The 21,004-nt window shown below is 35.9% G+C and overlaps 1 protein-coding gene across 3 annotated transcripts; it reads right to left on the reverse strand.

Moving 5' to 3' along the window:
• Positions 1-250: 250 nt before the first annotated feature.
• On the reverse strand, positions 251-20,435 carry zfand3 (zinc finger, AN1-type domain 3). 3 transcript variants are annotated; one of them, XM_051125885.1, is made up of 6 exons: positions 20,093-20,435; positions 9,071-9,111; positions 8,796-8,975; positions 8,341-8,406; positions 5,419-5,586; positions 251-1,750 (listed from the first exon to the last, which is right to left on the reverse strand). In XM_051125885.1, the coding sequence occupies exons 1-6, from the start codon at positions 20,161-20,163 to the stop codon at positions 1,596-1,598; spliced, it is 681 nt and encodes a 226-aa protein (XP_050981842.1). In that variant the 5' UTR covers positions 20,164-20,435; the 3' UTR covers positions 251-1,595. The 3 variants fall into 3 exon arrangements, with proteins under 3 accessions (XP_050981842.1, XP_050981845.1, XP_050981843.1); XM_051125888.1 differs by having other exon boundaries at positions 20,072-20,435; XM_051125886.1 differs by lacking the exon at positions 251-1,750 and adding an exon at positions 3,731-3,903.
• Between the last annotated feature and the right edge of the window lie 569 nt (positions 20,436-21,004).

Raw genomic sequence — 21,004 nt, forward strand, 5'->3', positions numbered from 1 at the left:
ACATTTTAAATTACATTCAAAATGGTTATTTGAAATTATAAAAATATTTTACAATATTAGTGTTTTTACAGCATTTTTAATCAAATAAATGCAGCCTTGGTAACTATATTGACCCCGAACTTTTGAATGGTAGTGTATTAGTATAATTTTGAATTGTTCTTTGCATTTTTCAGCTGCATATTTTTGCACAAATTGTGCATGTAATTGAAAACCACCCATAATACAGTAAAAAAGAAAAGCATGCCACACATCCTCTAATCCAGTTTTATTCTTTTTCAGCAAAAGAGGAAAGGAAAAAAAGGAAAACAAGAAAACAAAAAAAGAAAGGCTACAGAATTTTATCTTATCCATATCTTCATTTTTTGTATGTTTTTTTTAATGTTAACCTAAAAAGGGCAAAGTAATGCAGCTCTATGCTTAGAGTGAGAGTTAACCAGAAACACAAAGGAGGTTAAATAAGGATTTTTCTTAAGATACACAATATTCATCTCTTTTCTTCAGTTCTGTCCATGTCGACATCTCAACAGAAAACCAGTCAAAGTAATAAAAAAACTAAAATAAAAGAAACAAAAAAAAAAGCGCCGGTAAATTGAGACTCCGCCTTCCTCGTTCCCACCAGAGCTGAACACATCCCTCCATAATGCATGTGAGGGAGGGAAGGAAGGAAAGAAAGAAAGAAAAAAAAAGAGAGAACGAATCAAGAGAACATAGAAAGAAAGGTTAGCATGAGCAGGCAGGAGAAAGCACAGGAACTAGTGAGAATGAAGGAGAGAAAGCGAGAAAAAAGGGCAAAAAAAGCCACCGAGATCTTCAGCTGCTTTAAAAGAGGCAGAGTGTATGATGCAAGGGCTGATGGGAGTCGTACGAGGTTACAGAGTGTGTTTATTCAGACCTGAACGAACTAGTTCTCAGATGAGCTGTGGGCGGCCCTTTCCCAACCGAACCCAAACCAAAGGGTACCGTCTTGATTTCGCCTCGGCCCTCGTGCCGAACGGCGTATGAAAACACGGCTGTAAGTGCATATGTGAGTGTGAGTGTACGCAAGGAAAACGGGCACAGCTCTGACGCGGCTCGAGCCGACGGGCCGCGGCAGAGCCAGGCTTCTTTTTTCTTTTTTTTTATTTTGTCCCGGGACGGGGTGACTCGTGTGATCCAGGTCGCCCCCCCATTCCCTCGGTGAGTGTCTGTCATCGGAACGTCCAGAGCAGAAGTTCCCAGAGGTCTCGATCGATCGATGTGTTTCCCCTGGAGTCGATCGCAGCCTCTGAGACGAGAGCAGTTCTCCAAAGTACAGACGGCCAAATTCGTCTGACCTGCTGACCTGCGTTTGGGCGCGTGTGGAGGGACAGATAACAGAAAGTTAAGGCTGTGCGGGTCGCCTGTGTGTGATGAGCACGAGGCTGCTGAGAGGGGTCACAGGTCAGAGGTCAGAGGTCAAGCAGGGGTGTAGGTCCTCTGAGATGTGGAGGAAAAAAGATGCCACTAACAGGTGAGTGAGTCGGTGGATACGTGTGTGTGTGTGTGTTTGCGAGTGAGAATGTGTGTGTGTGTGTGTGTGTGTGTGTGTGTGTGCGTGCGTGTGTGAAGGGGGGCGTTCAAGAGCACTCCTCTCCGATGCGCTGGCAGGTTCGGCCCACCTTGCGGTCCAGTTTAACCATCTTCAGCACGGCTTCCTCTCGGCCGCGGCCCAGATGGTCAAACATACAGTCGTGTTGCTCCGGCAACCGGTGCAACATGCAGAACACATAACCTGAGAACGAGAGAGGGAGAACGATCAAAATGAGATGAAAGAGTTGTATAATCTGCTCAAGGTTGATTTTAATAGCACAGCACGTAACAGTCGGTTTAACGAATTTTAACAGCATGCTTAGGAGCACATCTTGTTCCCTACACGCGCCTCCTCTTTAAGACATCGGGAATGGCTCTGAAAAGTCACTCATTACGTCACCCTTAGCCCTGCTGAAGTGTTGGCTTTTTTAGAGCTGGCAGAGAGATTATAATGATCTCAGATCATCAAGTAAAAAGAAATGGATTGGAGTGGTGCTTGCCCATGCAGTGCAACACTGGCATGATGAAGGTGTTTTTGGATGTGGTTAGGAACTAGAACAAGTACAAAAAAGAAAAAAAAAACAGCCTACCTCCAGGTTTCTGTGATATCCTAAGGATAGATAATGCTCAGGTCTGTCCTTCAGTGCAATTCTGTTTAGTGCTTTTTTGCCTTTTTTTCCCTCTCTCCAAATCTAGATTCAGTTTTCAATTTAGTGTTCGGTTGGAATAAAAATAATTGTGCATTTAGCTTTGTTTTGTAGCTTAGACATGTTAAAAGCTAAATATGTCAAAATATAAAAAAAAAAAAAAGAAAAAGAATTTGCAAACAAGGTAAAAATAAACCCAAGTCTCTCTGATATCCTAAAGCTAGTCCATCCTTTAGTGAAATTCTGTTTAGTGCTATTTGGCATTTTTATCCCCTCTCCAAATCAAATTTTTTAATTAGTGTTCAGTTGGAATATGAAATATTTGGCTACGTTAGAAGCTTAAAAAAAATAGGACATAAAATATTTAACAAAAATACATGAAAAGCAAAAATATTTTAATAAATAAACCAAACAAATAATAAATGTTTTTAAGTGAAAAAAATAAATAAATACAATAAAAAATCCCCAAGTTTCTCTGATATCCTAAAGATAGATATTGCTAAAGTCTGTCCATCAGTGCAATTCTGTTTAGCGCTTTTTTGCCATTTTTATTTCCTCTCCAAATCTAATTTCAGTTTTCAATTTAGTGTTCAGTTAGAATATGAAATATTTAGCTATGTTAAAAGCTAAATAATAGGACATAAAATATTTTTAAAAACACGTGGAAAGCAAAAATATAAAATAAAAAAAATAATAAAAAATAAAATAAAGTTAAATAAAAATAGAAAATAAAATAACCCAGTCTTTCTAATATCCTAAAGCTAGATACTGCTTAAGTATCAAAATATGTCAAAATATATATTTTAAAAAATACCAATTTGCAAACAAGATAAAAAAAAAAAAATAATTTTAATAAATAAACCCATGTCTTTCTGATATCCTAAAGTCAATCCTTCAGTGCAATTCTTTTTAGTGCTTTTTGCCATTTTTATCCACTCTCCAAATCTAATTTCAGTTTTCAATTTAGTGTTTAGTTGGAATAAAAGTAATTGTGCATTTACATTTGTTTGCAATAATATGGCTCTGGTTTCTCTTTCAATACAATCTCATAAATTTATTTATTTTATCTTACCTATTTTTATCAATTTAAGTCTCAATTTAAATTTAGTTTCAATGTAGTGGTTTATTGGTATGACTTGAATACACAAAATTGTGTATTCAGATTTGCTTTTTCAGAAATCTGTGGTAGAAGCTAGATAATACGAGAATAAATAAATAAATAAATAAATAAATAAATAAATAAATAAAAGTATACATTTGTTTATTTCTTTTTTTTTTTTTTTTACTGGACATCAACTTTAGACCAAGTTGCGCAATATCAATGCTAGCAAACACCACTATAGGTAGGCTAAGCGTAGGCTGACTTCTTAGGAATAAAATCTGTGATCTGTGATCTGAGCTCATTTCCAAGTAAATAAAAACCAGCTCTGCACACGACAGAGGATCCATTCCGTCTTAAGAGCCTCATTAAGAAGAGAGTCTCGTTAAGCAGTTTAATATATTCATTAATACACATGGTGTTTTTAATGAGTCAGAGATGATTAAAAGCTTACAATGTTTCAATTACTGCAGCCACAGAAGAGCTGCACGGCACTGCACACACCAGTGCATCATGTAGTGCTATTCAGGAGCGACGTCGCTGAAGCTGCAGCCACACAGTAAAAAATGTGCATATATATTGTAGATGAGTTGGCAGCTCTTGCATTGTCTGATGAGAAAGAAAAACATGGTGCAGTGTTGTTCCCACTGACTGCATGCAACCATGAACAAAGCATAATGTGCTGCCCGATTCATGAAAGATTTGCTTAAATGAGGTGGTTCCTATTAGCCAAACACTAAAATTAAAAATCAGCTGGAAACATACTCACCCTCAGGCCATCCAAGATGTAGATGAGTTGGTTTCTTCATAGTAACAGATTTGGAGTAATATAGCATTACATCACTTTCTCACCAATGAATGGGTGCCGTCAGGTGATAAAAACATCACAACACTCCACAAGTATTCCACATGACTCCAGTCCATAAGTAAACGTCTTGTGAAGCGAAAAGTTTGTAATAAACAGATCCATCATTAAGATTTTTTTTTAACTTCAAACTGCTGCTTCTGGTTAAAAAAAAAAAATCCATAATATAGCTTTCTCCAGTGAAAAAGTCATCTCATCTAAATCAGGAAAGAAATATGCACAGTTCAAGCACTGCTAATACATGAAAACAGTCCAAAACAGTTCTAAATAAATATGTCGGTGGATTTTCACATGAGAAGACAACAGGGGATAGACTTTTCACTGGAAAAAGCAATATTATGGACTATGGCTGCAAAGTTTGGCCAGAAGCAACAGTTTAAAGCTTTTCACAAGATGTTAATTGATGGACTGGAATGGTGTGGATTACTTGTGGATTATTGTGAGGTTTTTAATCAGCTCATTCTGAGGGCACCCATTCACTGCAAAGAATCCATTGGTGAGCGAGGGATGCAATGCTAAACATTCAGATGAAGAAACAAACTCACCTACATCTCGGATGAGTAAATTTTCAGCCAACTTAAATTTCTAGTGTGAGCAACTCCTTTAAATCGATTACTCGCTCACTGGACCGCAGGTTATTATACGTTACTCTACATCCGAACAGCATCCAAACAGATTTTCCTAACCCTAGGAGGAAAATGCGGCAGAGTTGTCGGCGTCGAATAACCGCGGGAGGCCCGTCTGAGATAAACCCCGGTGGGATAATGACTCAGATGCGAGCTGTCACGGGAACAGTCAGATCCATAAGTGTATTAGCAGAGCAGTGGGAATTGTCATTAGACTGATGACTTACAATACCACCTTCAGTTTAACAAAACAAGATGAAAAATAAGTAGCACAGGCAGGAGAACTGATGTTAGCTGCGCAATTATGTTTAAATGCTCCCTTTATTTCATTACCTACAGTTAGTGTCTAAAATTTAAATGACTGAGGGGGGTTAAATATACTCCTTTAGTTCTAAAAGTTCTTGCTGAAATTGCAAACAGTCATGTGAGGAATGAGCAGGCCCGCGTGGACTCGGCAGAATTGCAAAGCCCATCATTTACATCATTGTACGCGTCTTCGAACTACTGATGCGACGCGACAAAACTAGAGAACTTTCGTTATCATCAACAAAGCTGTCCAGAGTCCACGCAGGCGAATCAGGAAGCATTACAGTTTTGTCACATCATCTCGCAGCTGATGACGGCCATACTAACCACAGCGACAGGACCCCAGCTCCTGTTGTACGAGCTCCAGTTTGGTTTGGCAGCGATGGCACCGCCGACGGTTTTTCTGCTTGGGAACTCGTGGAGAATCGTCAGAACATGAGGCCTCTCCCACACGAACACGCTTCTCCGGAGACGACTCGCTCTCCGAACCTGAGGCTGAACGCACAAACACACACGCACATTTCAATGCAGTTGCAAGTGCATTACTATTTAAGGGTTTAAAGGGATAGTTCACCCAAAAATGAAAATTCTGTCATTAATTACTCACCCTTATGTCATTTCAAACCCGTAAGACCTTTGTTTATCTTCGAAAGACAAATTATGATATTTTTGATGAAATCCGAATTTCAAATTCTTCCACATTCAAGGCCCAGAAACATAGTAAGGACATCATTAAAATAGTCCAAGTGAAGCTTATACTTATTGCGGCAAAAAATAAATAAACATTATTATGGATGAACCATTGATGGACTATTTTAACAATGTCCTTACCTTTATGCGCCTTGAATGTGTCTGGCGTTGCTGTCAATGCAAGCTCTCAGATTTCATGTCTTACGGGTTTGGAAGTAATTAATGACAGACTTTTCAGTTTTAGGGGTTTTAATCTAACTCTTTAAACGATGTAGGCCTTGCTAGGCACATGCTAAAATGTTCTGAATGGTTGCTAGTTGGACACTAAGTTTAGACCCAGTAACCAAAACCTTGTTTCAACATATGAATAAATGAGTTTATGAATATATGTCAATATGAGTTTATGAGTCTATTTAACAGTAGTAGCATTTAAAGAGACAGTTCACCCCAAAATAAGACTTTGCTGATTTACTCAACCTCCAGTTGTTCCAAACCTGTATGAGTTTCTTATTTGTTTAACACAAAAGAAGATACTTTGAAAAATGTTCATAAACAAACTGGTAGCCACTGACTTCCATAGCAATTTTTTTTGCACTCTATGGAAGTCAAAGGTTACCATTTAATTAAACGTATATATTAAAAAAAAAAAAAAAAAAACACTGCATAGTCTTTACTGTACAAATTAAAAAATTAAAGCTACAGGAGCTATTCAGTCAAGAGCAGTGAGTGTTTTTCTCTTTTTATTTTGCACCAATTAAATCAGGCTGCTGTCACTTTAAGACCTAATGCACAGATGTAATATACTGACACTAGAGATGTAACAATATCAAAATTTCACAATACGATATTTATTGCAATATTAAAAAAAAAAAAAAAGACAAATGAACAACTGAAAAAAAAAGACATTTTAAAGTTAAATTATTCTAACAAAGTTAGAAAATAAAAGCTCCAACCCATGTTCTGAACTAAGAAAACGTAAGTCCGAAAAATTCAGTGAATTGACTTGAACTTTACCTCTACCTGAACATTAAAATGGAATCAACCCTCTTGTTATATGTAATATACTGTCAGTCTAATTTACATTCACACTGGTGTCTTAGGAACACTAACCAATTAGAATATAATAACAACAAAGACAGTAATAACCATATATTGTAAAATAACTGCACTGTAAAATAAATAAAAATTAATATTTCAAAGATATATTATTTTTGCTTTACAGTACAGTAGGAAAATTACAATGCTTCTTTTCTAATTTCTACACTTGAAAGAGATATTTTGAATTTGGACTCCAGTAATGTTACCCATTCAACTGCTAGCTGTCAGCAATTCATACTGCATTTCTAAACTTTTATTTTGATGGAAACAGCAGAAAACTTTGATTTTGAAGGAAAAGTCCAGCTTTGGTGAAAACGGGCTTACTACAAATCTTGTGAAATGCTGTAATCATCTGCCGTGAAAATAAAGCATAACTGGTGGTCACTGCATTCACAAATGAACGCTAAACTCACAGTACATGCAATAAACAAGTTCACTGCATTCATTCACTGCGAACGGAACAGTTCTGGGGTGCGGAAAACACCAGATCACAAGCTGATTGCCTGCACATAGTGTGCGCTTCACTTTGAAACGAGCAGCGAAAACAGACTTGATGAAGGCATTAAGCCATATTGCACTTTCGGTTTTAGTTCATTTGACAGATACTGTGTCAAAGCATAATGACCCAAAACACAACTTTAAAGACCTTTTATGTTAGAATAAGAAGTTCAAATATATTTTAAAAACTACACTTTTTGCCCAAAGGACCTATTTGTTTCATATCGTCATGTGACCATGATAATATTGAGACAGTTTTGCTATCGTAATACCACGATATTGATAATAAAGTTACATTCCTAACTGATACACATCAGGTTTTAACATAACCAACTACGTTTGTGTGTATACTGACTATTTAAACACAACAGGCCATAAAAGAGAACTAAATTTGCGAATTTTCTATGCCCTACAGATGTGTATCATAATATATATGGCCATACCACCCAATCCTAAGAAGCGGGAATAACATGGAGCCACTGCAGAGTGACTTCAGAGTCTGCAAAAACGTTGCACATACACTAGACAGCGTCATGGTTTGACCAGAGCTTCAACTCTATTGATTTAGCTCTCTTTGACCTTGGTTAGTCAGTCTAAACCAGAGCTTTCATTGGTTTTAGAGCTTTAAAACTCTTTGTTTTTGTGGATGAAGAGGTGGTGAGGACTGTGTAAAGCAATGAATCACATTTCTGCATTGATTCACAAAAAAAACATACTTTGACAGCTGTATTTTTAAAATAACTGAATTATGTTTGCTAAAACAATATAATGACAAAACATTAGAGATAAAGGTAACTTCTGTGCAATTTCAAACACCTGATTACCTTCAAACAGCTGCTTTGAGTTTTTATAACCACATTTGTACACTGCTGTACATTTACAACAGTTCCTCAGTGGTGAGATGTGCTAGACTATTAAAAGCTGTCAGACACACACATACACGAGAGCAGTGATGAGGTGTACCTGAGTCGCAGGGTCGTTTTGTAGGAGTGGATAGCGTGCCGCGAGCTGTGTCTGTACTGGAGACTTCTGTGAGAGAGAGATTGATACAAGATTAAGATTTATGCATTTGGCAGACGCATTAATAAGAAGCGACACACATTGCATTTGAGTTCATGCATTCCCTGGAAATCAAACCCATGACCTTGGCATTGCTATTTATAAGCACTTTTCTCTGGAAAACACCATTTGAGAATGGTCTAGATCTCTAGCTGTCATTTCACATTCCTACAAACTAATAAACAAACACATCCTAATGTGTCTGTTGATCTTTAATCTGCAGTATTAGCTTTCAGAGGTCTATCGTTCTCTATGACTGCTGTGCGATATTAAAATGATTAGAGCCCTTCGGAGACTAGATGTGATGAGTGCTGAAATATCATCTCGGTTATTAGAAGACCAAATTTGTGTGTCCTCACCGTCCTGTGCAGGAAGAGACGTGGCTTCTGTCGAGGGCTCTTCAGAGCTGGCTGGCTTGGAGGACAGGGTTTGGCTACTGCTGCTGCTCGTCTCGTTACAGAAGACTGCTGATTGGCTATTGCTTGAGCTGGGGGCGGGCTCTGGAGTGCAGTCCTCGTCTGGCTGTTTCTTCTGTATGTCTGACGGAGAGAACAGAGCGAGCGTGAGAGTCTCTCAGACACACTGATTTAAGCATAATCGTGATTATATAAACCGTGTAATGTAAGTAACTTACCAGCAAAACATTTGGAGCAAAGGTTCATGGTTTTGCTGGACCTGGAAAGAGAAAAGGTGACAAAGAAGATACTCTCTTAAACATCTGTATAGAGAAAGAGCACATCTTTATTGTAAAATGACCCCTGTAACAGCAAAATATTAGCAGTTAACCCCAAAATTAGTAAAATTTCATGACTCTTGTTAAAGATTTCAATACCACAGCAAAACCTTATGAACCTAATTCCTTTTTTATATATATTAAAAAAAAGAGAAATAAAACCAATTTATTAATATACTAAATTAAATTTAAAAAAAAATTAAAACTTCAAGGCTCTATCAAAAAAAAAAAACATTTAAATATTGAATATTTATAATCTTTTATATTTTTATTTAATATTAATTTTCTTGATATAGATTTCAATACCACAGCCAAACCTAATAAGCAGTTTCATTCCTTTTTTATAAAAAAAAATTAAATACTAATTTACTAACGTACTAAATTTAAAAAAAAATACATGAAAACTTCAAGGCTCTTTAAAAATAATATTGAATAAAATATTTTATATTTTTAGTCAATTTTTTTTTTTAAGTTTAAATAAAAATGTGTTTTACAGACTTATTCAGGTAAATATAAAAGCAAACAACCCTATATTGGCTTGAAATCAAGTTTTACACAAGAGCAATCCCTATTTAATGAGATATTTTAGTGGGGCTATTTGAAAAACAAATCTGAATTGTTTGCAGTGTGAACAAAGCCTCAGACGCCTCTTCAGTGGAGAGCTCTTCACTGTTCTTTACCTGCAGGCTGAGGGTGGCGACATATCAAACACTTTATTTACACGCACGCAAACACGTTGCACTTCCTGCACGCATTCGAAAGTCTTTCTCAGGATGACACAGGTTAGCAATGAAAACAACATCAACAGACCTTCTTCAGCACAATCAAGAGCAATCATAATCAGGGCCCAATCAAGGAGACGGAAGGAAGCATGGGGAGAGAGCAGGGCATTGTGGGTAGGAATAATGCATATTAAGAAGATGAGCACATTTGAGTCTAGAAGAGCACATCGCTACATGAAAACACCGATGGGGATGGAAAAGGTTGGAAAGGTGTTATTGACTGTGCTGACTGAGTAATATGCAAAACGGCTGTTGTTGAAATAAGTTAAAACACATCAGGTGCTTTTTGACCACTATGACTAGCTGATCAATGCTATAATGCCCACCTACCAAAACTGGTCTGCAATTCAGCCTGAATAGATCACACTGATGGAAGAATCAACTAATTACAGAGCAAATACCTCAACCAATGATACCTCACATTGATCAAATGAAAAAAGTAACAAACACAAAAGTCTTTGAGAGAGTCAATTTAAAGCAGCCACCTGGATCGATTAAATAAAGCCACACTCCATACTTATGACTTTTATGACCCTTGCAGTGTTTACCAAGGATTTGCTGGCTAATGATCTATAAAGAAGGTGATTATCAGTAATTAAAGCTATGTAATGACAGCCAGTAGCAACAAATTAGATACTTTCTACTACACTATCAGTCAAAAGTTTTTGAACAGCAAGATCTTTAATGTTTTTTTTTTAAAAAGTCTCTTCTGCTCACCAAGCCTGCAAAAACAGTAAATTGTAAAATATTTTTACTATTTAAAATAACTGCTTTCTGTTTGAATACATCTTAAAATGTAATTTATTCCTGTCATCAAAGCTACATTTTCAGCATCATCAACTTTCTATTTATCAAAGAAACATGGAAAAAAAAAATCTACTCAGCTGTTTTCAATATAATAATAATAAATGTTTTTTTAAGCAGTAAATCAGAATATTAGACTGATTTCTGAAGGATCATGTGATAGAGTAATGATGCTAAAAATTCAGCTTTGAAATCACAAGAATAAATTACACTTTAAAAAAATATTATAAAAATATTTAAACTGATATTTTAAATGGTAAAAACATTTCAGAATTTGACTTTTTTGCTGTACTTCGAATCAAATAAATGCAGGCTTGTTTAAAGAGACTTCTTTAAAAAAAAAATCTTAGTGTTACACTTCTGACTGGTAGTATACGTAACTACAGTAAGTAGTAACAAGATACTTTCTACTATATTGTGTAGCTATTGGGTAAATGATTGCATTAAAAAAAGCTGTTTTGCAATAGATAAAAAAAATAATTTTAAAAATTATAAATCGCATAAAGGTCAAACAATTGTTTTTTAAAATAAAAACATATTAGTAAAATGAATCAAATTGTAAATAATTTGCATCAATTTGCAAATCATGCTAAAAAGGCAACAGATATTAAAATAAAAAATATATTTTGATAATTAAAAAATGATAAGTAAAAATAATAATGTATTCAACTTCTGTTGGATAAAAATAATAAAACACACAAAAACACATTTTACCTGAAACATGCATGACATTTTACACACATTGCGCAGTCAAACTTTTATATATTTTCAGGAAATGCGACTGTTTGTGTGTGTGTGTGTGTTCATGTGCATGGTCTTCCTCGGTCACATGATTTCAAGCCAATCAAGCTGGCCTCTCTCCGGATTAATCTGACATCTCCTGTTAAATGTCATCTGCAATTACGGCTTATGAAAAGAGGCAACAGCCCAATCAAGACTCCTGTGCACACACACCTCAGCCCACCTTCTGAAGAGTCACAGTGTGTGCGGCACATTCAACAACCTGAATAACACAAATCACATCACACCATTAATCAAGCCATTTTACTAAATAACCACAATAACACTGAATCTAATTCAGAGATGTGATTGATGCTGCGCTTCTTACAGAATGAACCCACCCGCCAATAATTGGCTCTAACTGCATGCTAAACAAAACAACATTAACATTTTAATGTTGTAAGTTTTTTAATTAATTAAAAAAAAACTTCTTAAAAGCAGCAAATGCGTATTATGTAATACCTGCTAGCACTTACAGCAAAATCTCAACTTCTTTTAAAAACAATTCAACTTTGGGAGTTGTTTTGACTGATTCATGAAAGGATCCATTAGTTCGCCCAAAAGTTTAAAAAAAAAAATTCTGTCTCACCCTCAAATTGTTCTAAACCTCTTTTGCTTAACAGAAAAGAAGACATTATGAAGAACGCTGGTAACTGAACAGTTGCTGGCAAGGTCAGAATTTAATTTTTCAATTAAGGGGCAAAATTTGCCCCCTGGAATTTTTTACATTTGTGAAGGCAAATTTTTATAATCACCTTATTATTATAAAAAACCATATGTCAAATACTTACATTTACCCAACTACTTTAATCAACCTTTTAAACTGTTGTCAATAACAATAGTTTAAAATTGTATCCAAATTATACATACAAAAAACAGGAGCTCATAGAGCTGCAGTATCATGACAAAATATATTATTGTAGATTATTGCTCTTTACACTGAAATAATGATTATTAATATTGATATAGAAAGCATATAAAATGCTTTTGTTTGGGCATGTCACATTCTAGCTTCATAGACAAGCATCCATGATGTTAGCCAAGTCTAGAACAAGTTATGCAAAAACTCATGTTGTAATGACTGATGCTACAAAATTAATCTTTTATTTACATCGCATCTGCACTGTGTTGTTCATGATGAGGGAATTTGCGAGTGTGTGCACTCAACAACAGTTCCGGCGTTTTCAGTGCTGACTAACCTAAGTGGCCTCTGAATGGCCAATGCATTCCTAAATTCACCAGAAACACAACTGATTGGTTATAAAGCTTAATGCTGCACAAAACAGCGCATAAAAGCAATCTGACGCAGTGCGAGTGAATTTACATGTAATACTGGAAACTGACACTTTTCATTCATTTTCACATTTTAATTGCGATAGCCGTAAATTGTTGTTTAAATGTGCAGGGGCATGTTTTGCCCCATTGTATTGAATATATGGGGCATTTCTGTTAATTTTGGTGCCATTTTTGCCACAAGCTCTTATTAATTTCCAACCCTGGTTGCTGGTAGCTATTGACTTCCATAGTATGAGGTAAAAAAAATTAAAAATACTATGGAAGTCAATGGCTACCAGCAACTGTTTGGTTACTAACATACTTATAATAACATATATAATATATTTTTGTGTGTTCATTAGAAGATAGAAACTAATACATGTTTGGAACAACATGAGGGTGAGTAAGTGACAGTTGGGTCATTTTGTGTCAAATCAACCAAATTTCAAAAACTTTCCCAGCTCAAATTTTGGATTTTGCTAATACTTTTTCTGAGGAAAGATTAAAAACAAGATACAGTTCTAATTTCAACATTATTTCTACTTCAGACATTGTTCTTTAAATAAAATAGATAACAGCTGTATACAAAGTGACCCCTGTTTCTGACCACTGAAAATGTAAAATTCAACAATCTGGACATGGAGCCTCCTTTGAGATCCCCATATCTCTGGGGCCGAATAATATAGGGACTTAAAAATTACGATTCCAAAAGAAAAGTTCATTAACAACTAGAATCTAAAATCATATTGCAATATCTTTATTACTTCTTGAGTTACAGGCGCACAAACTTTGGAAAAACAATATTTAATGCACTCAGACAGGTATGTTCAATGCAGTTGTCTTGATAGAAAGAAATGTCATTCATCTCATCAGTTTTAACATTATTTGTGACCCTGGACCACAAAAGCAGTCTTAAGTAGCACAGGTATATTTGTAGCAATAGCCAAAAATGCATTGTATGGGTCAAAAGTATACATTTTTCTTTTATGCCAAAAATCATTAGGATATTAAGTAAAGATCATGTTCTAGATATTTTGTAAACTGCACCCTCAGATTCCAGATTTTCAAACAAGTTGTATCTCGGCCAAATGTCCTATCCTAACAAACCACACATCAATGGAAAGATGATGTATAAATAAAAGATGATGTATAAAGACATTCCTCTTTATATGAAATATCATATTTTTTCAAACTGACTCACATTTGGTTTTTGACCACTGAAAATGTGTAAATTTTAACGATTTTCTCCTGAAGCCATATTGAAATTTCAATATCTCTGGAACCGAATCTCATAGGACATTAAAAATAAAAGATGCCCAAAGGTGGTTTATGAAGACCTAATATCCAAAAGGGCATTAAGATATCGTTCATACATCTCTGAATTACAGGCATGCAAACTTTGGAGAGAAACTTAAAAAGTGCTGTTTTCCCATTTTTGAATGGTCACCATTGGCACATAATGCAACAAAGACTGCTAAAGTCAACAGATTTTACTAAGAGAACTACCAATCTCTGTGTAAAAATAAGATATTGATGCTGCCATCTTTCTGAAGCCATTTTTACCCCCCCTGTAACTTGACTCTGAATCTAAGCTGAAAATTGCCATTTTGACATCCCACTACAAAATAGTGGATTACTCAGTAAGTATTTATCAATGACATTTAATATTTTGGCTTTCACCACTATACATGTCTATCTTTCTTCAGAAAAAATATTAGCAAAATCAAAAATTTGAGCCGGGAAACTCTGGTTGAGTTGACACGGAATGACCCGAATTCATTTTTGAGTGAAACATTCCTTTAAAAGAATGAGCTTTATCTATTTTCTAGCTTTATTAGTCTTCTCTCATCACATTCAATGTGTTTTCTAGTGCAAGCATCAATTTTATTGGTCATATCTGGGGTTAGGAACTTAAAACCCCAAATATTAATTCATTAAAATACCTAAACAGACAGTGTGTTCATTAAAGACCAAGAGAGTTTGTCTGTCTAGCTCAATGCTCTGATTCACTCAAACAGGACACTCCACAAAGTGCATGTGAAGTCAATTCTCAAGCGAATGCACACAGAAACCACCAAATCTCTTTGTGTGACATCAAAATCTACAGCGCCTCAGCAAGCAACAGGAAGGTTGCACGTTTTAAAAAGTTGCCGCTGTTCAAGGTCTGATATTACCGCACTTACCTTAAACAGAATATTAAAGCAGCATTAAAATGGTGAAGGCTTTCTTTAGCAATAATGAGAGTATTCTGTGTGAATCACAGGGGACAGCGCATCCAAACACAACAGATGATCTCACTATCCACATTCATTCCCTGCCCGCACCAGCTCCCAAAAGATAATGCATGCTTGAAAATGAGAAGACCGACGTGCTAACAGGTGTTAAAATGGAAGATGCCAGATGGAAGTTCGGAAATGGGATGAAAAATTAAACGCCACTGCTGCCCTTCACACTTCAGCCCCTCTGAACTGCGGCGCCCTCTATCTACACGCAGAGAAATGTCTATGGAACAGTACAGATTTTGCTGTAGCTTTCACACCACACATTTTTATTAGAAATAATCTGATCTTTTGGTTTGCATCCATACAGTTCTAAACAAAACCCTAAATATAATCAAGTGAAATGATGTATTTAATTTAATATACCATCTATAAATAGACATTACCACATAGTTGTTTAACATACAAATTTTCAAGCAAAATAACTATAATGAGACATAAAATTACCTTAAATTGTTAACACAAAAATGACAATTCTGTCATTATTTACTCATCAAGTCATTTCAAACCTGTTGAATACAAAAGAAGACATTTTGAAAAATGTGTTCGCTGTGTCTTGTTACTCAAAATCAAACAGGTATGGAACAATTTGAGGGTGATTAAATTATAATAATTTTCATTTTAGGTGAACTATCCCGTTATTAAAGGATTTTATATTCACACGCTTACAAACAACAGACAAATACATATTTTAAATCACTCCTGATCACCTGAGAATTAAATTGTATAAAGCATATCAATTCAGAGCAGACTCGAATTTCTGAAGCAAAAGATGAAGTTCTGCTTCTTAACTAGCATTATCATCCTCATGTGTACTTTGTCTAATAGTTAACTACATATTCTGATAACCTACTGCACTAAAGATGAGCTGAGTTTACTCTTGTGACTTACCATCAAATACTTCATAGCCATTGGTTTAATCTTGACATGTTAGTGAGAAAGTGCTGTTGTTTTACAGTTCAAGTAGGTGTGCACAATTTTTCTTGTCACTGGTTATCAAAACAGAGCCGCATTTGCTTGTGTCATTCAACACCAGTTGGGCAAGTCTACACAAGGTTGAGGGAAGAACCACTCACGTTTTGAGACTGCTTTTACACATGCAACAGGTTAGCCGAAAGCTTTCTCTCAAGTATCGGTTTGCTAAGTTTTATGTTTTGCCCAAACAAAATAACTACCTTACAAAAGCATGCTCAGTTTAATGCATGCCAGGCATAACAAATATAGGCCTACACCTTGGTTTCTTTTGAAAAACAAGACCACTGACATTAGTGACATCGCATGCCATTTGTATTTAAGTGAACTATAATTTAGTCCACATTAGTCTATTCATACTAAAACCAGATATAAACAGGAAAATGTTTATACTGGTGCAGCAAAGCACCAAGATAAATAAAGCACAGAGGAAATTTCTAAGAAAATTATTCATGTAACAGAGGCTGTTGGTATTCATTTGACCACCTAAGTAAAATTATTCAGAAAACAGCGAGAAAGCCCCTAACTTTTTATAAGGTTTGGCGATTAACGTTTTAATGCATTTAAAATTCAAACATGCATTAGGTCTAATGAATCATTTTGACCAAACAGCTATTGTAACCAATATACACTAAAATTTTTAATGGTATATTACAGTTATGAAAAAAAACAGTTTAATCATTGCCATTTACATGTACCAATACACCAATAAACAGTAAAACAACATCTAACATATAGTTTTTACACATTAAACCAAGCCTAAAGCAGTGATGCATACAAACAGACAGCTTTGACTAACAAATGAAACAAACTTAATGCCTTTACAAATCATGATTTACTCTAGGGCTGCAAAAAGATTAATCATAATTAAACGCATTCAAAATAAAAGTTTGTTTACATACTATGTGTTTTTACTGTGTATATTTATTATGTATATATTATAAACATAATAATAAAAAAAATAAAATAATATTAATCATTTGGCAGCTCTACTCACCCTCGTTTATTTCCTAACCTGCATGATTTCTTTTTCATTGAACACAAAACTACTGTACATATCAATACTTAAAACTGTACTTTCTTTGGAGGTTGCAGTTATTTAAAAAAACAAAAATCCCAGTGAAAGGAAAACAGGGACTTTGATATTATTGAAAAAGACTTACGGTGAGTAAATAATAACGCACGTTTCAGTCAGACTAACTTGCAACAGTTAAATCATAAGAATCTTATCATTGCACACTAAACAAACCACAATAAAGACAAGCAATGTGATACTGGTAAAACTTTAAACATCTGATTTACAAGCAAACAGAGCCATCCACTCCCAATTCTTAAAAGGCTGAATCAACATACACCTCTTTTAGGACATTTGCTGTATACATCTCTGCACAAAGCAAACCAGTCAATCTGTTAAAGTCTAAGTCTGAATGGAAAATAACACAGCCAGTGAATCAGAACAGAGATGGGCTGTGGTTTAAATCTGCAGGATACACAGCCATCAAACACCAGATATGATGCTCTACGTTAACGTCCGGTTTCAAATCTCATGCGCATCTTCAATGACAGCAACTGTGTCACTTGAATAAAGAGTCCAAAATAAACCACAGCTACAATCTATTTGAGTCTTTCAGTCACACAAACATGACACATTTAAAGCAGAGAGCTGAAAATTACTGCAGTGATCATGACGAAGACAAAAAAGGCCAATTTGTAGATTATTCATCACGTGTCAGCATATTTATCTACTAAAATACACACACCTATGTACACTCACACACACACACCTTGAAGTAAACCTTCAGTTCACTCCAGAAAATGCTTCTGAAAAAATGGCAATGACAGCGTTTGATTGGGTCATCATATACTATTGCAATTACTACTGTTTGCTCAAACTTCATCTTAACAGAACCTAACATGTCAAAAGTTAGATTTCCACTAAAACAAGTACATGGAATGGATACTGAATAGATTCTCATGCAAGCTGGAACAAAGCATGACATTGAATTTTGAATGGAAAGAATCACAAAAAAAACAGGTCTTCAAACAGGTAGTCCCACCGTCACATCATTGGTTGAACCTTGCTTTGTTGGACTGAATGAACCACAATGGTCTTCTAATTGGTCGCTGGATGCAAGTTGATTAATGCGACCAATTTATCACTGATTGGTCGGTTTTAAAAATATGCATGTAGAATTAGCAGGCATTTTTATCACATTCAGTTATCTAAACCCCCATTTGTGAAACCCTGACCTAATAAATCAAGGACACCATTACCAGATTTACAATCTAATTTACACAAAACAGCAAATTTAGCCTATTTTATAATAGCTTAGTTACAGGGTAAAGTGAGAGGGGCTTTATGTGATTAAATCACCCGATACACAAGCGAAGCAACATGTAATTACTGGTGTACCATCAGCATTCGTTCCAACCATTGCTTTATCTTTTTTTTTTTAATGGAAGCAAATGGACAAATGGCTAATATGGGGCTGTTGAATGATCACCTGTCAGAGGTCTGTCACGGTCTTGCCCAGATTTGGTGCATTTGTTTGAAGCACAGACAGTAAGGAGTGTCAAATGACTGCACCTGTGAGCCTGACACGTGCATGAAGAAGAGCCCTGATTGATGTGTCACTCAAGAAAAAGTCAGTCTGTCATTAGCCTTCGATGACTGTGTCTCAAAACCTAGGGAGGTGTCTACCTAGACAGCATTTTATGGCATCAGAAGTGTGTATCAAATGTTCAATACGTTGTCTAGATAGGCTACCTAATAGGTTTGGACATACAGCACTTAAGTGTATGCCAAAACCTGATGAAAGCAAATAAAATGGGCAAAATGCTGTCTAGGTAGGAGGCATGTCCCCAAAAAAAAGAAAATCCCAAAATGTTGTCTAGGACAAGGGCTTTTTAAACTGGGGCAAAGGGACCCCAAGGGGGCTGCAAGGGAGTGCTAGAGGTCTGTGGAAAAGTTTGCAGAAAAAAACAGTGTAAAAAATGCATTAATCATAAGATTTAAAAAAATAATTTTTATAAAAATTGATTAAAATAAAATGTAAAAAGGTTAAATTAAACACATACAAAAAACTAAAAATATTGCTAAAATCAGTAATAATTAGGAAAATTGTATGATAATGTAATAATGCAACAGATAATAAACATTTTCCACATGTAAAAAACTATACATGTTCATAACATAAATTTTTCACAGTATAAACTGTATAAATATATAGCTGTCTTTAATTCTAGGATGGGGGGGGGGGTCAATTAAATGAGGATGATCATAATTGGGGGTCTGTAGCATCTAAAAGATTGAAACCCCCTAGCCTAGGAGGTTAAAACACAATGTTTTTTTTTAAAAAAAACAGCAAAATATCACCTGTGATGCCCTAAAAAGCTGTCTAGATAGGCTAACCTAGTCTTACCAGGTTCTGAAATACAATCCAAAAAAATAATGCCACCTCAAAATGTTGTCTAAGTAGGCAGCACACTAGATTTTGAACACAGCCAGAAAAAGATGCACCCTATAATGCTGGTTATGGGTTTTGAAATGTAACAAAAAACGACGTCCACCATAATGCCAAAACATCCTGTAAACGTATATGATGCTAAAAACGTTAAGTTCATTGCATTTTTAATGCAAAACAAACATTACACAATCTATAATGCCGAAACGCTGTGTAGATAAGGTTTTCAAACACAGCCAATGATTGTGATAGAGGACAGTGAGATATGAGTGATCTGTCAGTCCAGCTCACAAGGCTCGTTAAAAAGCTCTGAATCGCCCAAATCTGTTTTCGATGAGCCTTGGTTTTTAAACGTAATGTGTGTTTGATGAATGTAGGTGTTTTATGTGTGTGTTCGAGGGGAAACAGCAGCTGTGGATGTGAAAAACAGGAGTGGTTGTTCCCCACCCCCATCCATCGGCCTACAACAATGAACAACAAACACTTTACATTTCATTCACATTTATCGGCATATCTGCCACAAATTCGGCGCACGGGTGCACTCACGTGTGAAACGAATCATCTTACCCCCAAAATCCACAAGGGCAGCGGGGAGGAATACTAGGCGGCTTGCTGCGCTCGCTTCCTGTGTCCCCCATAGCGGCGATGTGAAGGCGGCAGGTTTCTGCAGGAAACACCGGGGATCCGCTTGCGGCCTAGTGCTTGTGTGGGAATTCCTCGGCTCGACGTTTAACCAAAAATGCTTTACAACGAAATCCCCGAGCTGAAAACGCAGCGTAAGAAGTGAAGGATGCGGACACGAGCGGCCGTTACTATGAATTCGACGTAATTTAGACAAAAATCAAGAAATTAACGGCCGCGTACAGTCCGACGGACCGCACCGGGAGTCGAGGCCGATCAGCTGGCGAGTGGAAGATACCAACTCCCGAATAGGGTTTTGTTAATCATGAGTAAAATCCATTTAAATACTGATATTCCAATTTGACTCATATTTACACAAGATCCTGTTGTTAAAAACTGAAATACATAATACGATGTTTAAATGCTGGGTCACATACATTAACACCACGCGTTAATAACGTTTTAGCGAATGACTGTTCCCCCAAAACAAAGTGGAACGTCCCAAGCTGTATTCCTTGTTTGTAAAGGGGATTTGTGCTTTAAAGCTGTTTAAGTACAAGACCTGCTGCAGACCCCTACATAAGATGAACCGCTTACGGTGGCCTTGACTACAACACATATTGAAGCAAAATACAAAAAAGACATTAAAAGTATGAAATAACAGCATAGATACATGACATTGAATATCACATTGACAACACACTGGCTCAAGGCCATACAGTAATGTCTCTTTCTCTCTCTCCATTGGAAAGGGAGATTCCAGTGACTGAACTGTATATACAAAAATGCTAAGTTACATTACATGGGAACCTTTTTAGAAGTTGTTGTGTTGAAAATATTCAGGGTACAAAACTATTG

The sequence above is a fragment of the Labeo rohita genome, chromosome 13 (genome assembly GCF_022985175.1).
Source record: "Labeo rohita strain BAU-BD-2019 chromosome 13, IGBB_LRoh.1.0, whole genome shotgun sequence".
NCBI classification, from domain to species: Eukaryota; Metazoa; Chordata; class Actinopteri; order Cypriniformes; family Cyprinidae; genus Labeo; species Labeo rohita.